General features: G+C 59.3%; 1 protein-coding gene and 1 long non-coding RNA gene across 2 annotated transcripts; one reads left to right on the top strand and one right to left on the bottom strand.

Annotated features, from left to right (window-relative positions):
- The first annotated feature begins 605 nt into the window (after positions 1-605).
- Positions 606-4089, top strand: LOC108502438. Its single transcript, XR_001876489.1, has 3 exons — positions 606-1455; positions 2033-2103; positions 3977-4089. It is a non-coding gene; the product is annotated as an uncharacterized LOC108502438 (long non-coding RNA).
- Positions 4090-4456: 367 nt separating this feature from the next.
- Positions 4457-15112, bottom strand: IHH (indian hedgehog). Its single transcript, XM_017825395.1, has 3 exons — positions 14810-15112; positions 9327-9588; positions 4457-6245 (listed from the first exon to the last, which is right to left on the bottom strand). The coding sequence occupies exons 1-3, from the start codon at positions 15110-15112 to the stop codon at positions 5584-5586; spliced, it is 1227 nt and encodes a 408-aa protein (XP_017680884.1). The 3' UTR covers positions 4457-5583.
- Between the last annotated feature and the right edge of the window lie 2539 nt (positions 15113-17651).

Below are 17651 nucleotides of genomic sequence, written 5' to 3'. Positions count from 1 at the left end.
ACCAAGTGCTGTCCCTCATCAAATTCCCCGAGGGCTGGAATGCCATTTCCTTGTTGCTGGGCTGCTCTGCTCCATCCCAGCACTGGCTGAGTTTCAGCCCTGCTCTGGGTCTAGTTATGTGAACGGCATGGATGGATAACTTGCAACAAATTAGTCATTAGTCCCTGGAGTTGTTTGTTTATTGACCATTTGCAACTCTCCCCTCCATCACCACTTGTTCTCTCCCTGGTCTTCCAGCAAAGTCAATGGCATGTCCTGCTCCACTGTCCCACTCCATCCCATCTTGTCTTCCCCATCCCTTCCACCAGTCCCTTCTACCTAACCTCAGTCCTTCAAGTGCCTCTTCATTTCAGGAATGGACCCACCTTTGCTGGTGGAAGAGTGACTCCCTGGAGGTTAGTGAAGAATTAGAAATAATTTAATTTACCTCCCTGATCGGGCGCTTTGATGAGCTGAAAGGCCCCTTGTCAGGAAGCGCATCCATCTTCCTCCAGCCTTACATCAAGTTTCATTCACTAATTAGAAACTCCTGCCCCAGAGCATGCTGCCCCCACCCCGGCCACCCCTTCTCCCCACTAGCACCATTATGAAAATAAATCGTTCCATTAGCTGCATTGTTGTGGCTGTGGGGCCCAGCGCTGGGAGTTATTAGAGCAGGAGGGAGGGCGTTGGATTAAGACGAATGATTTATTAAGGAAAAGGACTCTGATTAGATTCTTACTCATTCCCTGCGTGTGGATGCATACTCATACACCCCCCATCCTGACTCCCCCTGGGGCACCACACAGCCAGTGTCAGTCAGTGCCGGATGGCTGTGGGGTTTCTCCTTGGAGTGTATCCTGCTGGCTGCTCTTGTGGTGCTGGGAGTCCCCCATCTCATACTGGGATAGTGTATGAGGTAACGACTGATGCCTGGTGCCGGGCCCCCTGCATGGTCCCCAGCTGCCTCTGCCTGCCCCTCACTTGTTTGGAAGGTGGGGGACTACTGGCATCATGCCCAGCTCTGCCTACCCTGTAGTGGGGACCCACATTGGGTGCTGAGTGGGTCCTGATGACTGGGGAGGGCGTATGGGAAGGGAAAGTTGGGCTTTAGTGTGTTAGCTCTGTACCCTACATTGTGGGAGAGGGAGCTAAGGGTGCCCCTCCAGCAGGAGGGTCAACAGGGCTCACCCTGGATGAGGGGAGATGTCAGCCCACTCCGTGGGTCCAGGGTGCTCTCTGCACCCCGGAGATGTGGGGTGGGTATGGCTGGAGAGACGGGCACTGCCACGGGTTGCCCATGTCCTTCCGTCTTAGTGTCTGTGCTGTCACAATGGGCCATGTACATGTCCCCCTGACTGTCCCTGGAGGGAACAGAGATCAGGGACACAGGGACACCTGGGTGCTGCTGGGATATAAAGGATATAGAGTGGAAAGAGAGTAATTTGGGGGACTGCATGGTGATTCTGAGAGCTGGTAGGTGTTCAGGCTCAACTAGTGAGGTCATGGGCAAGTGTCTGTTCAGGGGATAAAGGTATGTGTAGGGGATGGATGCGTGTGTCTGTTTGTCCAAGGTGTCCATACAGGCACAGCTGGCTGTGGTTGACTCCCAGAGGCTAAAACACCTTAATCCCTGCCCGTGAGGAGCTGCCACACAGAGGCAAAGGGGTTCTGCAGACTTGCAATGTGGGGATGTCCCCAGGATTGTCCCCACATGGGTGCCACAGTTGACAGAGGGGCAGAAGCTGGGGGGCTCAGGGCAGAGGGGCAATATGTGGGGGAGGAGTTCGCTGTGCAGGATGGGTTCCAGAGCACACACTACACACCTTCCTGGGGCTTCTGTGGGCTCGAGGACAGGGCACTGGGACACCACCCACAACAAAGCTGCAGAGAACAGGGTCCTGCCTCTGCTCCTGGAGCAGCAGCACTCCAAAAAGCCATTAAGTTTAATTACGCTAATGCAAGTGAGAGTGGGAAGCTGGTACCAGCTCCCTCTGTGGACACCTGCTGGCGGGCAGTGTGCAGGGCTAAGCAGCTTCTTCTGGGCTTTTAGGGGAGCAGTTTGGGTTGGTGTGGCCTTGCCAGAAGAAGGATCTCTGCAACCTGCTGTACTGATGCCTGCAGGTACAAATATTTCGGGGTGACCCCCCACCTCCCATCATCATCACTGCCCAGGCCATGGGGACCTGGTTGGACCCAGAGCTCAAGGACGTTGGAGACATACCACTGCCATGCCCAGAGGGGCAGGTTTGGCCTTGAAGACTGACAGGATCCCACTCTGCTCTCTCCCTGCCTGTGCTGCCCAAAACTGCCACAAACAGGGGATGCACTTAGGGCGCTCTGCTCCCGCTCTTCAAGCCCCAGTGCCTCCCTGCTGCTCCTTTGCCGGGATCCTGGTGCTTAGCATGCCAGCCTGGAGCTGGGAGCGGGTTTGGCTTGTGCTGCCACAGCAGAAGGCCGTGGGGCAAGGGACAGACGGGAGAGGCGGGGACAGGGACCATGTCCCCCCTTGTTAACAGCGCCGGACCCTGTAGCCTTTTCAAGGCTCTGAATAGAGGGTGGTACCTCTCTTCTCCTGAATTAGAGGCCCGAGGGGTGTTGAAGATGGTTTAACATGCTCAGACAGGGTTGGAGGGATGGGAAGGGGGAACATGCTACCCCAGATGGGAGCATGTGGGGGGTTTCTCCTGGGCCACATGCCCTTCCTCTCCATCCCGCCCACCATTCACATGGTAATGAGGACAAATTGATGGAGAGACATCCATTGTTGGACTCTCCAGCCCGGCCCTTCTGCCGGCCACCCACCAGCATCCCCATCCATCACTGCCCAGCTGGGATGGTTGGTGGTGCTGGGACCCGCCCAGAACTGGCATGCTGGGAGATGGGGCTGCTTCAGGTGCCCACGGGCAGTGGGGCAGCCCCCAGGCTGTCATGGCTCTCCTGGGGCTGACTGACAAGAGAGGGGAGGACATTCAGGCAAGGAAGAGACCCCCATATGTCTCATCTATCAGCTGGACATCATTTTGCCCTCAACATCCTCACCATGGGGGGTTATGGGGCTATGGGGGAGTTAATGGAGCCTCAGAAAGACTGCAGAATCTTACTTAAGGATGTCCCACTCTTCCTCTCGCTGCCCTGGGGTCAGCTGAGAGCCAGGAGCTTTTCCTGCCCCACTTTTCCTGCCTCCACCCCAAAGGAGCCCCCATATACCCTGCAGCATCCTCCTAATGCGGCAGAGTTCTTCTGACATGCTCACTGGAGCATGGAGATGATTGCCCCACACCACCACCAGGCCCCCCAAAGAGCATATCCTCTCCCTATGAATCCTCTGCCTCCAGCTCCCCCTGTCTGCGACGACAACTTGATTGAAATTTCACTCCATAAAGTGCCTCTCAAAAGCCTGACCCCATGGCCCCCACGGGGACCAATTTGTCCTTCTCTGTAATAAGAACCTAATTAAATTAGCTAAGCCGCCTCACAGTGCCCTTAAATTAGCCATGGTGATGAGGGCCCTCACTGACAGCCTGCTGTGGAATTGCTTAGCACTTACCATGCTGTGGGGTCCAGGGAAAGCCCTGAGGGGACCTCGCTCCCAGCCCCACCCAAGATACCAAGGCAGGGCAGCTTGGAGATGGGGCAGGGGGTGCACAGAAGTGTGTGTGGGTGGGACAGGTATGGAGATACACTGTGGGGTGCTGGCTGGTGATCTTCCCTTCTGCTGGCATGGGGATGTGGTAGAGGGGCGAGAGGGCTGGCAGAGGATGAGGGGACAGTCAGCAGTGACTAGCACTAGTGACATCGGAAACCCTGTCTACAGAGTATGGGGTCCATCTTCTCTGGTAGGACTGGGTTGGTGGGTGTAGTGGTGATAGGAATGGTGGGGAAAGGTGTCCCAGCACGGATGGGTGCTGGGGTGATGGGTCCAAACTGGGATAGAGAGGTGCCCTGGTAGTCCTGCATTGGCCATAACTATTACATCCTACCCCTCTTGCTCTAGTTTCCAGGTGGCCTCAATAACAGTTTGGTCCCATGTACCCTGGGTCAAACCCACAGCCTCCAGCTATGATGGGCGCATTAAGCATCCCCGATCTCTGCCTGCCCTCTCCACACCAGAGCTCAGAGCTCCCTCCTGGGAGATGATGGATTTATTGGGCCGTGTCCCTAATAAATCCTAATAAGGAAAGGTACATCCAGTGAAGAGACAAAAATACACCTGCTGTCGGCCATGCTCACACTCCCTCACTTCGTCTTGGACAACAATCACCAAAAAAGCTGTGCTTTAAAATAATCTTTAAATAATTTCTGCTTTTTGTTTAAAAAAAAAATTACCCCCCAACCAAACAGCTTTCCCCCCACCACTCCCATCTCAGCCTGCATGCGCCCACGCTGCCTCTATGGTACATACAAAGAGCAGATAAATAAATAAAGACGCGTGATGCTGCAGGGGGAACGTGGGTCAGAGTCCCCCTCAGCCCTCTCACCTTTGCTAATGTGGAGCTAGGGGAGGCTGAGGCTCCAGCTAGGATTTGGAGGGGGGGAACTGTGGCCGCAGCTCTAACTCCCTGCAGGTCCCAGGAGTGGGTGAGCAGCAATGAGTTACCCTGAGGCTTTGGGGTACTGGTGGATTGTGGAGGTCAGGCCGGGCAGGGTCTTAAGCTTGAGGAGTTTTTTTAGCTTTGCAGTGGGACAGGCTTTTGGGCTAAGCCAGCTCAGGGCAGGATGCTGGGAAGGCAAGGGAGGGACCGCTTTCTTCCCTGCCGCTTTCTTTCCCCAGGCTCCAGCAGACTGGGGCTGCAGCCTTTGCTCTCCCCACCCCTACTCCTACTAGTGTGTGCCCATATCTAGCTGACACTTGCACCCTCCTGCCCATGTGCTTGCCTCCGCAGCCCCCTCTTTGCAGCCAGAGCCCTCCATGCTGTCACAGGAGCCCCATGGGCATGATCAACTGGGTGGCTACAGTGCTCGCTTTGCAGAGTTTGACATCCCACTCCCCAGTCTATCACTCCAGTGGTACTTGTGTCACCAAGACAGAGCTCTCACGCAAGAGCTGTCCCAGTACCTGGACCACCGTCTTCCTATCTACCATGTCCCAGAGGTGGAAACAGCATTGCCTGCCCTCCCACCCAGGTTGCCTAGCAAAGGGGCCCAAGGCCCCTCTCCCAAAGCCTCCCTCCTGGGTGCAGACGGTCTGGGAGTCCCGGAGTAGCAGCCATGGCTCTCTCCTCTTCCAGGCCCCACTCCTTGATCCGACCTCCATCATTAGCTAATTCAGCCCATGCACACACACATCTCATACACACACACACACACACACACACACATAGCAGCATGTGGATCCAGCTGGGGCATCCCCCTGTCCCAGGGGAAGCCCTTCATGCCTCCCCCCTGCCCCCAGGAACAGGAGGGGAGGGGGGGTTGGGCACGGAGTAGGCAAGCTGGGGAGCCTCAGTGCCCCCTGACCAGGAGGTGGCTGTACCCCAAGCAGGCAGGGCTGGAGGCAGCTCCCCATGGGCATCCAGGTTTGGGAGGGGATGCTGGCCCCCAGTGAGTCACCCTGCAGCCACCACCTCCACCAGCAGTGCTGGCCGCAGCTGTGGTGCACCCTCAGCTCTCCGCCCGGGGTACCCCCAGTGGGTGGAAGCTGTCAGGGGGCAGGAGCAGCCTGCCCAGGCGGTAGAGCAGCCCTGAGTACCAGTGCACACCATCCCCCTGTGCCCCTGGCCACCCCACCAGGCTGTGGTAGAGCCGCAGTGGCCAGAAGGCCAGCTGTGCCAGCTGTTGCTCCTGCACCAGGGCGAAGCAGGAGGCCACCACACCGTCCACCACCAGTGTCCCATGGCGTGTCAGCGGGGCATAGGCTCCCACGTCCCTCCGGTCCCGCACCCCCACCACTTTGGCAGGCTGCAAGCTGCCTCCCCCTGTGGCCACCAGCACGAAATGTCCAGGGCGCACAAGGCTGGCAAAGATGGGGCGGAAGTGGGCGGTGGGTGCTGAAGCGTTCTCCGCCACAAAGAGCAGGTGGGTGGGCGTCAGGACCAGGCGCCGGGGCGGCTCCTGCGTCTCGATGACATGGAAGGTGGTGAGGGCACGGGGCTCCTTGTCCAGGAAAGCCAAGAAGTCACTGTAGGTGGGCCTGCCCGCCCCGTCCATTGCCAGCACTCGCTGGCCCGGCCGCAGTGCCCACAGTGGTGTCTGGGCACCGTCCTCCAGCGTTGCCAGTGCCCTCCCAGGAAAGCAGCCCCCTGTCTTCGCAGCGGCCGAGTGCTCTGCGCAGGGAGAGAGAGGACAGGAGGGTTACCCATTAGCCAGAGCCTCGGCATCACCCTTCCACAAGGCGTGGACACCTTCCCAGGCTGCCCAGCTTTTCCCACCCAGGGATAACCCTGTCCTGGCATCACAAATATAAGTGTGTCCCCTATACACCCCCAGCCACCAATCCAGCCCCCCTAGGCACCTAGTCCCCAGCCACCATGTCACTTGAGGTGACACTTGGGGGCTCCAGCATGGTACCAGGGCATTGGGTCTGCTCTAAAGAGCCAGGTCCCAAAACCAACCTAGCAGGGGGAACGGGACACAACCACAGCTCCAAATGTGCAAGACAGTCAGTGCCAGGGGGCACCTGAAGCTTGAAAAAGCAGTGGCAGAGTCCTGAGCAGTGGCAGGCTGAGGAGCAAAGTGCCTGGTCTCAGTCTGCATACACACAGCATCTCTGTTCCTTGCAGTGCTGGTCCTGAGTACCACCTGGGAGGCTGCTACAAGAACAGTGCAGGATGCAGTGTCCTTCCCCAGCACTGCAGCACCACTCCACTCCATGCTGCAGCCCTGCTCTTTCTATCACCTGCTCAACCCTGCACCACTTATGCCAGCCAACCCCCCTTCTCTAGATTGCAGGGAGTTGTCACAACCTGTGGCCATTATCAGGCAAAAGTCACCAGCCTCCTGGGCAGGGCTTCCCTGCCACAGGGTAAAGGACCCAAACTCTCTGGGGCTTGTCTTCTGGGATGGTGTCACAGAGGTCCTACCCTTCCCCAAATGAAAAGATGCAGCAAGTCACCAAGTGTCACAAGGGGTCCATCCTGGCACTTAGCAGGGTAACCCTGGCTTCCCAAGAAATGGTGATTATCAACCCCAGCTGCCCTGTTCCCTCAAGTCCCAGCAACCCCCATCTTAGTGTCTATATTATGCCCTCCCACCATCTGTCAGTGGCATCTCACCTTAAGGTCCTGCTCTAGCCCTGCACAGTTCCATCCTTGAGTTCTAAGCCCTTTTCAGGACCCTCTCCCAACACCCTCATCTAATCCCTGAGTGTTCCGACCCCAATTGCACAGCTCCCATCACTCCCCAGCTTTGGGCAGAGCCACATCCCAGCCCCCAGGCCCATGAAGAGAGGCATCCATCTCTGGGACAGAATCCTTTTATTGCTCAGATGAGGTGCAGTGTCTGCCCTGTCCTTGCCCTGGAAGGCCAGGTCCCAAATCCTGCACCCTGCATCCCGTGGCAGGCAGCAGAGCTGTGGGGAGGGGTTGCAGAAGGGTGAGAGGGGCATCTGGCGGAAAGTGGAAGGTATAGATGCTGGGCATGGAGGGGTATGCAGGTGCAGAGGAGGACTCGAGGAGACACAATACAATACAACAAGTCGTGTGGCCATCCATACAAAAATAAAAGCCATTTACTAAGAGGCAGGGGCAGCCCAGCTGCCCTCTGTACACAGTTCTGCGGGGATCAGGATGTGTACCCCACAGCCTCCACAATGCACCCTTGGGTTCCCCAGACCTTGGGGATAAATATGGGGGACCCAGAGCCCTGAGGAGCTGCTGCAGAGCAAGGGGAATATGACCAGCCTCTAGAAGCCCTTCAGGGCCTCAGGGCCGCAGTCTGCTGCTTGGGTCATGGCATCCCTCTTTGGTTGGTCCGGGGGGACATCCCAGGATTCAAGAGCCTCTGTCCTTCTCCAGGGGCACAGCCACACTCCTCTGGCCAGCCCCAAGGCTCCGGGGTCATTGTCTTTGCTTCAGAGCCTGGCCCCACTCCTCTGGTCAACCCCACAGGGTGCCACGGGGCACGGGAGCCCTGGTCCTTCTCCCACGTTTTGTCCCTCTTCTTCGGGGGCGCATCACTCCCTCTCCACGGCGCGGTCGACCCACTTCCATCGCCGGCTGGTGTTGTGCCCGTCCTGGCATCAGCACGGGGGAGCGGGTCAGCGCGGGGGGCCAGGCTGGCGTCTGGGGGTGTCGAGCCGCTGGCTGCGGGCTAGGGCAGTAGGATAGGCAGAGCGCGGTGGGAGCCGAGCCCGGGGACAAGAGGCGTGGAGCAGCATCGGCGCACCAGCCCCGGCACCGCCGCGGTACGGCGTGTGGCACACGGGAACGCGGGCACGGGTGTGGGCGTGCGTGTGCTGGCACAGCCCTCTGTGCCTGCGTGTGCAAGGGCTCCGTGTGCAAGCACGGCTCTGCGGCACGGGGGGCTGTGCATGCAGCCGCCGAGGCTGCCTCTGTGTCCACGTAAGCCCACGCACAGGCAGAGCCCTCCCCAGCTTGTCGCGACACGGGCAGTAGCACGGCCCCCTCTCGGCGGTGGCCGGTGCCGTGCGCGGGGCGCTGCTGCCCTCTGCAGCCCTCAGCCAGCGAGGCTGCTCCAGCGAGCGCAGCATCCCGGGCAGGGCTGCTTCTGCCCGGGCTGGGGGGACCTTGCACCCTACGCAATCCCCTCCTGGCCACGGGCAGCTGAGAGCAGCTCCCTCCTTGCCCCCCATGCACCGCACGGAGGGAAGCAAACGCCACCAGCGACGATAGCGCCCCTCACAGCACCACCCAGCTCTGCTCCCCTCCGCAGATGGTGCTGCACAGTGAAAAGCTGATCCCAAGGCACTCTGGCCTATTCCTGTCTGGGTGTCTCTGACCCCATCCCTGGCTAGGCAAGGTTGGACAGATGCTGCTGGACAGCGGATGCTTGAGAGCAGGCAGCAGTGGAGGAGGGCAGGGCTGAATAAGGCTGAGCATGGGCACTAAGGGACTGCAAGGGCAGAGGCATGGAGACAGATGCAATGGGCAGACTGGGCAGACAAGCTGGGGAGAAGGGGATGTGGGCCAAGAAAAGAAGGGGAGTAGAGAGAGTGGGTCAGGATGTAGGCCTATGGGAGCCAGATGGGGAATTTGCCCTATGGCACTGCTGGCCACAGGTGTGTGACTCACTCCCCACCTGACTGTCTGGCCCAGATAGGGAAATCAGGTTGCAAGAGCCAGCACCCCCTGCAGGAGCACCTCACCCAGCCAGCCAAGATCCCCAGGCATGCTGCAAGAGGGGGTCTGGCCCCTGGCCCTGCTCACTGCCCCCTACCCCTGTCTTACCTGACTTGACAGAGCAGTGGATGTGTGCTTTGGACTCGTAGTAGACCCAGTCAAAGCCAGCCTCCACAGCCAGGCGAGCCAGCATGCCGTACTTGTTGCGGTCCCTGTCTGAGGTTGTGATGTCCACAGCTCGGCCCTCGTAATGCAGCGACTCCTCTGAATGGTGCCCATCCTCATCCCAGCCCTCTGTCACCCTCAGCTTCACCCCTGGCCACTGATTCATGACAGAGATGGCCAGGGAGTTCAAGCGGTCCTTGCAGCGCTGCAGAACAGAGGGACAGAGTCAGTAAAAGCTTTTTGGAGAGAGGGGTTAGCTGCCTGGTTGGCAGGTTGTATCCCACCATGCTTCCATTAAGCCTCTTTGGGCCCTCAGGCCTATTGGAGGCTGGTCCAGCAGAGTAAGATCTGAGAACATGAGGTGCCTTGTCTATCCCATGCCCTCCAGACTCCCTGCAGTGCCTGATACCACCGTTTGGAAGAGGTGTGCACCACACAAGGGGTTCCCATCTGGGAAAGGAGGAGGACGCAGGAGCTTCAGTTCTGTTGCCTCCTGGCTGGGAAGATGGCCCAGGGTCCCTAGCACTATCCCCAGGCACAAATAAAACAACTTGCCCAGTCCTCAGAACAGCTCTGCTTGGTACGACTCCTCAAGTACTGAGTAACAAGGACAAAGCACTGGGCAGCCTCACAGCTTCGTCCTCTGCTCGCATGGGTAGTGCCATAACTGCTCAAGAGCTCTGTTGTGCTGGAGTAGAAAGGATGTCAAGCCCCCTTCACCTCTGCCCACCACAAGAGGAGTGAAAAGCCTGGGCTGAGGAACAGTAGCAGATCTTAAAAGCACCAGACCTGGTGCTCAGAGTGGCCACACAAGCAAGGTAAATGCCCTGTCTCATCCCCCTGTGGTGATGCTCCCCAGCAAGCAGAGGGATGCCAGTCCCAAATGCCTGTCCTGCAGTCCTCCCAGCCTCGTTCTGCACTGCTCCACATCCCCCAGCTGCACCCGAAGTTCAGGGAGGGTCCAAGACTGTCTGCTTGACTTGCATAAGTACAGCTCCCACTTCTGGTCCCTTGTCCTGCTGCTAAAGGGATGGAGGAGACATAGAAAAAGTGTAGGAAAAGCAATATGGGAACTTCTACAGAAACCCAGCTGAACAGACTAGGGCTGCGCAGCCCGGAAAGGAGATGTTGTGAGGTCCTGAAGAGTCCCATAAAATCAAGGCAAAGGACAGAGCATTCATTATCATGCACAAGGCCAGTTCTGGGAAGCATTAAATGAAATGACTGGACAGCAGCTTAAAAAACAGCCACACCTGGGGACATTTTTGCATGATGCCCAGCTCAGTACTGGGACTCCCCACCACGGTATGTCATGGGTCATTGAGACAGCCACAGCAAGCATGAGCCAGAGCTTTAAAACTTGATGCAGGCTACATCTCTGGGCTCAAAAATGGCCCAGCACTGCTTCTGCAGGGAGGTGCACTCCCAAAAATGTAGGGAGTGCCTATCCCCAAGCACCTGCTCTCATCCCAGGAAGGTGGGTGCTGCTGCTCTTGGGGAAACCCGTTTGCACTTGGCAGGGTCTGGGCCCTGGAAAGGGCAGTGCCAGGCAGGCCTTTGCCCCAGATGAGATCTGCCGTCATCCCACGGCTCCCTGGGTGTGGGGAGATAAGCCAGGAAGGTGCTGGACAAACAGTTTGCTAGGTGAGGGGAGGAGGAAGAGGGAGGGAGTGACTTTTGTCCCCATCCAGCACCACCGTGGTGACACTTGGCACATGGCACAAGCTGCTCCCAAAGCCCCCACCGAGACCCCGCAGTAAGGGGGTTCAGCATTGGAGGCAATGCAATGCCCCCCTGCATCCTCCAGCCATCACTCAGGCCATCCCCTTGCCACTCCCGCGCCAGCACCCCGCTCTGGGCACCCCTCCTGCCCTCATTGCCAGCCCTTCTGTCCTCGAGGGGCACTCTGCCCTCAAAGAAACACGGAGACCCTCCAAGCCTTTTCCCTTTAGCAGGGACAGCGTCAGGCAGAGCCCCGGAGCACCCTGTCCCCGGCTCTGCCGGTGCCATTGGTGGCCAGCAGGTGTCAGAGCGCGGGCAGGGACCGGCAGGGACGGGCAGGGAACAAGAACCAATGGACAAGGACCAGGCAGGCACAGGCAGGTCGGGGAGGGAGCAGGTAGTAAGAGGTGGGGAACAGGCACGGGTTGGCAGGGCAGCAGTGGACAAGGAAGGGTCATCGATGGGTAGGGAAGAAGCAACTACAAGGAGGGACCAGGCAGGGATGAGCAAAAATAAGTAGGGAGCAAGCAATGATAGGCAAGGGTGAGCAGGTGGGGATGGGCAGGGAGCAGGCACAGGAGGCAGAGAGAAGACAACAAAGGATGGGGATGTACAGGGATGGGCAAGGAGCAGGCAGCAATGGTCAGGGAGCAGGCATGGGCAGCAAGAAGCAGGTAGGGATGGGCACTGCCTACCCAGAAGCTCTGCTGCCGGCATAGACAGGTAGGCAGGGACCAAGAAACCCATAAACATGGGCCATCCACAGGGTCTGTGTTTGATGGTGGCTGCAGGGAGGACACAGCTTGTCCCTGCAGTGGTGCAGATGACGGGGCACCACCAGGTCACATGTAGAACGGAGCCCCATATGACCACGCTGAGCTGGTGGTTCTGCTGTCCCATACATATCATGGTGAAGACCCTGGGGATGTTGGGCTGGGCTGAGCAGAGAAGTTCTACCCATGGCCCAACCTTTGCATCTCCCTTCTCGAGTTCAGACTGGGGACAGAACTATGTCCTGTGGGGCAAGCCAAACCTCTTTAGAGAAGGCAGCAGGTCTGGAAGGAACAGCAGAGCTCCAAGATGGGGCGCAGCCGGAAGGGACCTCAGGATCATCTCAGGGGAGGTATGCAGGACACTCAGGTGTGACCACAGTCTCAGCAGAGGTGTTGTGAATGGAGTGTGCTTGGTCACAGCTTCCTCCATGTCCAGAGCCTGGCCAGGAGAAGAGGGGTCCTACTAGCATCTCCTCCTCAAATGAGGTTTCTCCCAAAGGAAGCCAAAAGTCCTATTCCAAGGTCTCCATGATAAAGTCTTCACCACTGCAAGGTCTGGTACCATGGTCTCCATGTCAGTTGGGCAAACAGTGGCTGCAAGGAGTGATGGTTGGGGTAGGGAGAGGCTTAGGGTTGGGACTCCATGGGGGCAGGGGACCCAAGACATTCCTGGGCCAGGCTGCTGGGGAGAGGTGAGGCATGCTCTGCCTCCAGCCTTATCTCAGCACCTCCGAGTGGGACCAGTGAGAGCAAACACACTGGAATTCTTGAGGAAGATGAAACGATAAAGGAAAGGCGGGCAGAGAGCAGCACTACCCACTCCTCTAAGCAGGCGGCATCTTCCGGCTGCCTGGGACACCCAGACCCTTGGACTTGGGGAAAGAAAACAGGTTTGAAGTGAGTCAACAGCAGTAAAAGCCAGTGCACTGGGGGAAGGGACAAGGAGTTGGGTCAATGGCCTTTCCCAACCCATAGCAACACAGGACATGGTGCCAGAGCCAGAGTTCCCATGTCTGGGGATATGTCCCACAGTCAGGGGCCATAGGACAAGCCCAAAGGGCTGTGGGAATGGCAGCAAGCTACTAGAAATCATGCTGCCTCCATAGCAAGGGGAACAATTCCCTGCAGAGCTGCCCAAGGCACAGTGGTACCCATCTGGGCATGGATGTGTGGTGGCCAGGGACCCTGATGAAATAAGAACCCTCATTTGGGCACTCCAAGAAGACCAGGGAGCTTCCAGGTACTCTGCCAGCAATGTAGCAGTAGAGTGGGAAATGTTAGGCTGGTAGGTGGTACATGGAACTCTCCCTCCAGGGCACCAAGAGGCACTGGCTGGGTTAGAGCAGGTGGTGGGAGCACTCTCAGGACAACAGAGCCAGAAGCATTCTCCTGCCTCCAACTCAAGCAATATGATGTCACCTACTTCCCCGGTGCATGGACCAGAGGAGCTCACTGCTTCCTCGAGTATCCTTAAAGCTGTTCCCCAGAGGAGGCAGATTCCAGCCTAAACCTAGGGCTCCAGTCACCAGCAACCACAACTTGTGCAACTCCCCAGTCTTGGTGATGCCTTGCAGGGGATCCTCTGCTACAGTCCCCAGCCTGAGAACCACCCTGGACCATGGTCCCTGCCCTAAGGGATCTGCTTCTAGGACACATAGAGTTGCAGAGATGTCAAGCCAGCATGCAAGCAGCTTCTCCTCCCAATGTTATCAACACCTCAGTCAGAAACCCCAGTCAGAGCCTTTCTCAGTGCCTGCCATCACAGCCACCCACGCTCACCCACCAGCCCCCGACTGGAGAGTGCAGTGGTCAGAGGGGCAGCACCAGCTCCCCCCCACTTTCATCAGGAGCTCACTCGGGCTGTAACCCAGTGCTGAAGCTGGTGGCCAGGTTTCTTAGCAAGGCCGTGCGGCTCCTTATCTGCATTCCTGAAACCCTCAGGCATTCTCTTGGCAATATTAAAACATGGAGTAACCTTCGTCCAGCATCACCCTCCCTTCTCTGCCGTCCTCTGTGTCATCCCCCCCCACCTCCTTCCCGCTGGCCCAGGGCACTTGTAAGCTGACTGTAGTAACAGGTTGTCCCCATCCCTGAGTGCAGCAAATAGTCCCCATCGAGCACCCTTCACCATCCCACCCGAGATATGCAGAAAGAGGGGGCACTGCATCAGTGTCAGACTGGGGACAAGGTCAGCAAGAGCACTCCTGGAGCCTACTCTCCTCCCTGCCAACACACCAGGCTCTGCTCTGTCCCTCGGATCCAACAGGCAGGCTGCCTGCTCTGCCAGTGGGTAGGCAGAGCAGAGGGGCAAAGGCAGGATGGGTGCAGGGGGTCAGGGCGCTGCCCAGCCAGGGAACAGCGCGGCACAGCTCTGCTGGATAAGGGGGATGTGGGAGGATGCTGCTGGATCTGGGGCAGTGTGGCATAGTTCAGGGGCACCAGGACAGACTGATGCCAGTTTGGAGGGCAGGGTGCTGCTAGTTCGGGGGCCAGTGGGACATGGGTTAAGAGGCACCATTGCAGAGTGCTGCCAGCTCGGGAGGCACAAGGGCACACCTCGGGGTGCAGCCAGACACGGGTGCCACAGGTTCCGAGGGGCAGTGGGGAAAGCTGCTGCCATCTGGGAGGACAGGGTGCTGCCGGCTCCGGGAGCAGGGTGCTGCCGTACCAGGGCGCAGCGTGCTGTCCGACGCGCACAGCGCAACCGAAGGGACGGAGCTTTGCAGCGCCCGGCGAAGGAAGATGCACTCGCTGCACCGCCGGCAGCCCGGGCCGGGCATCGGGATACCCAGGGCAGGACGGGGAAGCCGCAGCGCCGGGTGCTGCTGGTCGCACTGCCCCCGGATAGTGGGGAGTAGGGCGCTCCAGAGCAGCCTCGGTGCCCGCAGATGCCCGGCGCGGGGGTAGAAGCGGGCGGCGGTGGGGCCGTACCTGGGTCATAAGCCGGTCGGCGCCGGTATTCTCCTCGTCCTTGAAGATGATGTCGGGGTTGTAGTTGGGCGTGAGCTCCTTGAAGCGCTCCGAGTTACGCGCGATCTTGCCCTCGTAGCGGCCGCTGGCCCCCAGCGTCTTCTCGGGGACGTTGGGGCTGAACTGCTTGTAGGCGAGCGGGATGAGCTTGCGGGGCGGGCGGCGGCGGCTGCCCACCACCCTGCCCGGCCCGCAGCCGCGCACGGCCGGCGCCAGTAGCAGCGCGCACCCGCTCAGCAGCAGCAGCAGCCGCGCCGGCTTCATGGCGCGCCCGGCGGCCCCGGGGCGGCCCGGGGCACCGGCGGCTCCGGGTTCCCCGCTAGGCTCGGCCGTCGCTCCCGCCGCCCGCCCCGGGGCTCCCCATGCGGCGCGCAGCCGGCGGGCAGGTGCCGGTGCCGGCGACGGCGGGGCGCGGCGGCTGCCCGGCGCGGGTGCGCTCCGGCTGCCCGGTGCGGCGGGCTGGCGTCGGCCCGCTCTGAGCTGCTGTGGCTCGGCGGCGGCAATAAATAGCGAAGGGCCGTTTGTTTTGGCAGGCGAGCGGCCGCTTGCGGGGCGCGGGGCGCGGGGCTCGGCGCTGCCGGAGCCCTCCGCGGTTTGCGCCTCGGCGGTCAGCGCGGCGGGGCTGGAGCCGGAGCCGGAGCCGCCGCTGCCTCCGCTCCCCGGGCAGGAGTGAGAGGGGAAATTGAAGAGATCCGGGACCGGGAACCGCCAGGACCGCACCCTGCCCGTGTCCCAGCCTCCCAGAGCCCTCCCTCTCTCTCCTCCTCCCCGTGGAACCTGCCCCGGGCCGCCCGCAGCCTCCTCCCCCCTGCCGAGCCCCGCAGCCCACCCCGTCGGTAGTGCCCGCCGACACCTGCCCCCCAGGGCAGCCCCGCTGCCACCCCGAGACGTGCCCGGGCCGCTGCACACCCTTCACCCCCCTTCGCGGTACGACCCGCGGGGGCTCCCTCGCGGTGGAGTGGGCGCGGGGTGGCACCCCCGGGGCTCCGGGCCCTGCTGCGCCGCCTGCTCGCCAGGGGCCCGGGCCTGCGGGCGGGGATCAAACAGAGCAGGGAGGCAGCTGGTTGAAATTTAACCACAATATTCTCGCTCCCCATTGTTTCCAGGGAGGCCCGATATTTCCACAACAGGATTATGGCATCTGATTAACTCGCTGAGACAACAATGAGGGGCTGGGATGGGCTTCCCCTTCTAGCTGCCAAAAGGGGAAAGTAAATATAACACCCTGATTTCAGGAGCGAGGGTTTGCAGGGCCCCCCCGGTTCTCCCCCAGCTGCGTGCCGGGGAGGGGTCCTGCACAGCTCTGCTTGCACCCCTTCTGGCTCTCTAGGATCTTCCCAGGTGAAGCAGTGCCTTGGGATGCCCCCGTGCACACAACTCTCTCAGAGATGTCCCCTCACCAGCTCTTCAGGGGGCACAGGGCACAGGTCACTCATAGGGATATGCAGTGACCAGGCTAGAGTAGCCCAGCCAGACATCCAGCTCCGGCTCCAGGGCTTTGCTCATCTTAGCAGGACCAATCAACCTGGGCAAGAGGGATGCAGGCTGGGGATCCAGCAGCACCCACAGGCTTGGGATGCTGCTGTCCAGTGGTCCCAGTAGACCATTTCCTCTGCAGGAGCTGCAGCAAAGTGCAGCTGGCCAGAGGTGTCTTCATCAGGTTTTCATAATCAGTAGCCACATTCCAGCCGGTTTTCATACTGGTTTTCATACTAGGTACCCAAAACCAGTGCCCAGAGCCTCTGTGAATTCCCACCACTGTGCAGGATGTGGGGTGCAGATGTCCCACTGCTCCTGCACATGATGGAGCAAGAGTGTCTGGCCAGCAGCCTCAGGCCACCCCACTTCTACACCTCTTCAGCTGATCCTTTCAGTGGAGCATCCTAATGGCATTAGCAGAAAGAGCAGAGGAGACATGCCACAGCACCATTCTCCATCCCTGCCTTTGGCTTCTAAGGGCTGCAGAAGGGACACAACTCTCTGTGCATCACTGGCACAGGAAAATCAGACCCTGTGGACCCTGGACTAGGTCCACAGGATCCTCCAGAGCTGTTTGTACTCCCAGCGAAAGGAATAAGCTCAGCTTCTCACTTTGCTCATCACCAGGGACTGTGGAGCAGGATCATCTGGGATAACACTGCATCTGGGGGCTGGGGCACTTCCCAGGGACAAGTTCCTCATTGGGTTGCCAATGACCCAAACCCAGACCTCCAAATAACCTCTGCAGCCTGCCAGCATGCAGCATGCATATCACACACCTCTGTCCCCCTCCCAGCAGCTCCAGGCTCACAGTAAGCAGCCTAGCCCTGCCCTTGCTGGTAACAGCATTTATATCCCATGGAGATCCAGGGTGAAAGACTGGGAGTTGAGTTTGCCAGCAACTCCTACCCATGCAGGGGCCCCGGCATCCTGCATTGGTTCTGGCCAAGCAGTGACAGTGCCCTGTTGCAGGGTGCAGAGTTCATCATCTCTCCATGCAGCATTCCCAATGTCAGTCAGTGTCCCTGCCAGGCAAAGCCCACTGGCACATGGGGCCACTCGGGATAGGTGCCCCAGGCATGACAGAGCAGCCAGAGCTGGATGGGTGGGCAGGTGGCTGCAGGCTGGAACAGGGGCAGATAACCAGTGGGTAAAGAGAGAATTTTGCTTGGGGAGTGGGATTCCTGCTCAGGCAAGTAGTGGGAAGGGACGCTTGCTGCTGCAGCACTAGGTCACAGGGAGGAATTACCTTCTAGTGGAGGTGGGGAGAGATGCAACATCCATCCCTGCATTGCACAGCATCTCCCACAACACTCAGCCACTC

The sequence above is a fragment of the Lepidothrix coronata genome, unplaced genomic scaffold (genome assembly GCF_001604755.1).
Source record: "Lepidothrix coronata isolate B3197 unplaced genomic scaffold, Lepidothrix_coronata-1.0 Scaffold118, whole genome shotgun sequence".
In the NCBI taxonomy this organism is placed as follows: domain Eukaryota; kingdom Metazoa; phylum Chordata; class Aves; order Passeriformes; family Pipridae; genus Lepidothrix; species Lepidothrix coronata.
This window is presented reverse-complemented; position numbering and strand designations above follow the sequence as displayed.

Excerpts from the sequence above, each read along its gene's own strand:
- IHH (XM_017825395.1), bottom strand. The coding sequence starts at position 15,112 with ATGAAGCCGGCGCGGCTGCTGCTGCTGCTGAGCGGGTGCGCGCTGCTA. Across the intron at positions 9,589-14,809 it reads CCGACCGGCTTATGACCCAG|CGCTGCAAGGACCGCTTGAA; the intron begins GTACGGCCCCAC and ends TCTGTTCTGCAG. Across the intron at positions 6,246-9,326 it reads CCACTGCTCTGTCAAGTCAG|AGCACTCGGCCGCTGCGAAG; the intron begins GTAAGACAGGGG and ends CTCCCTGCGCAG.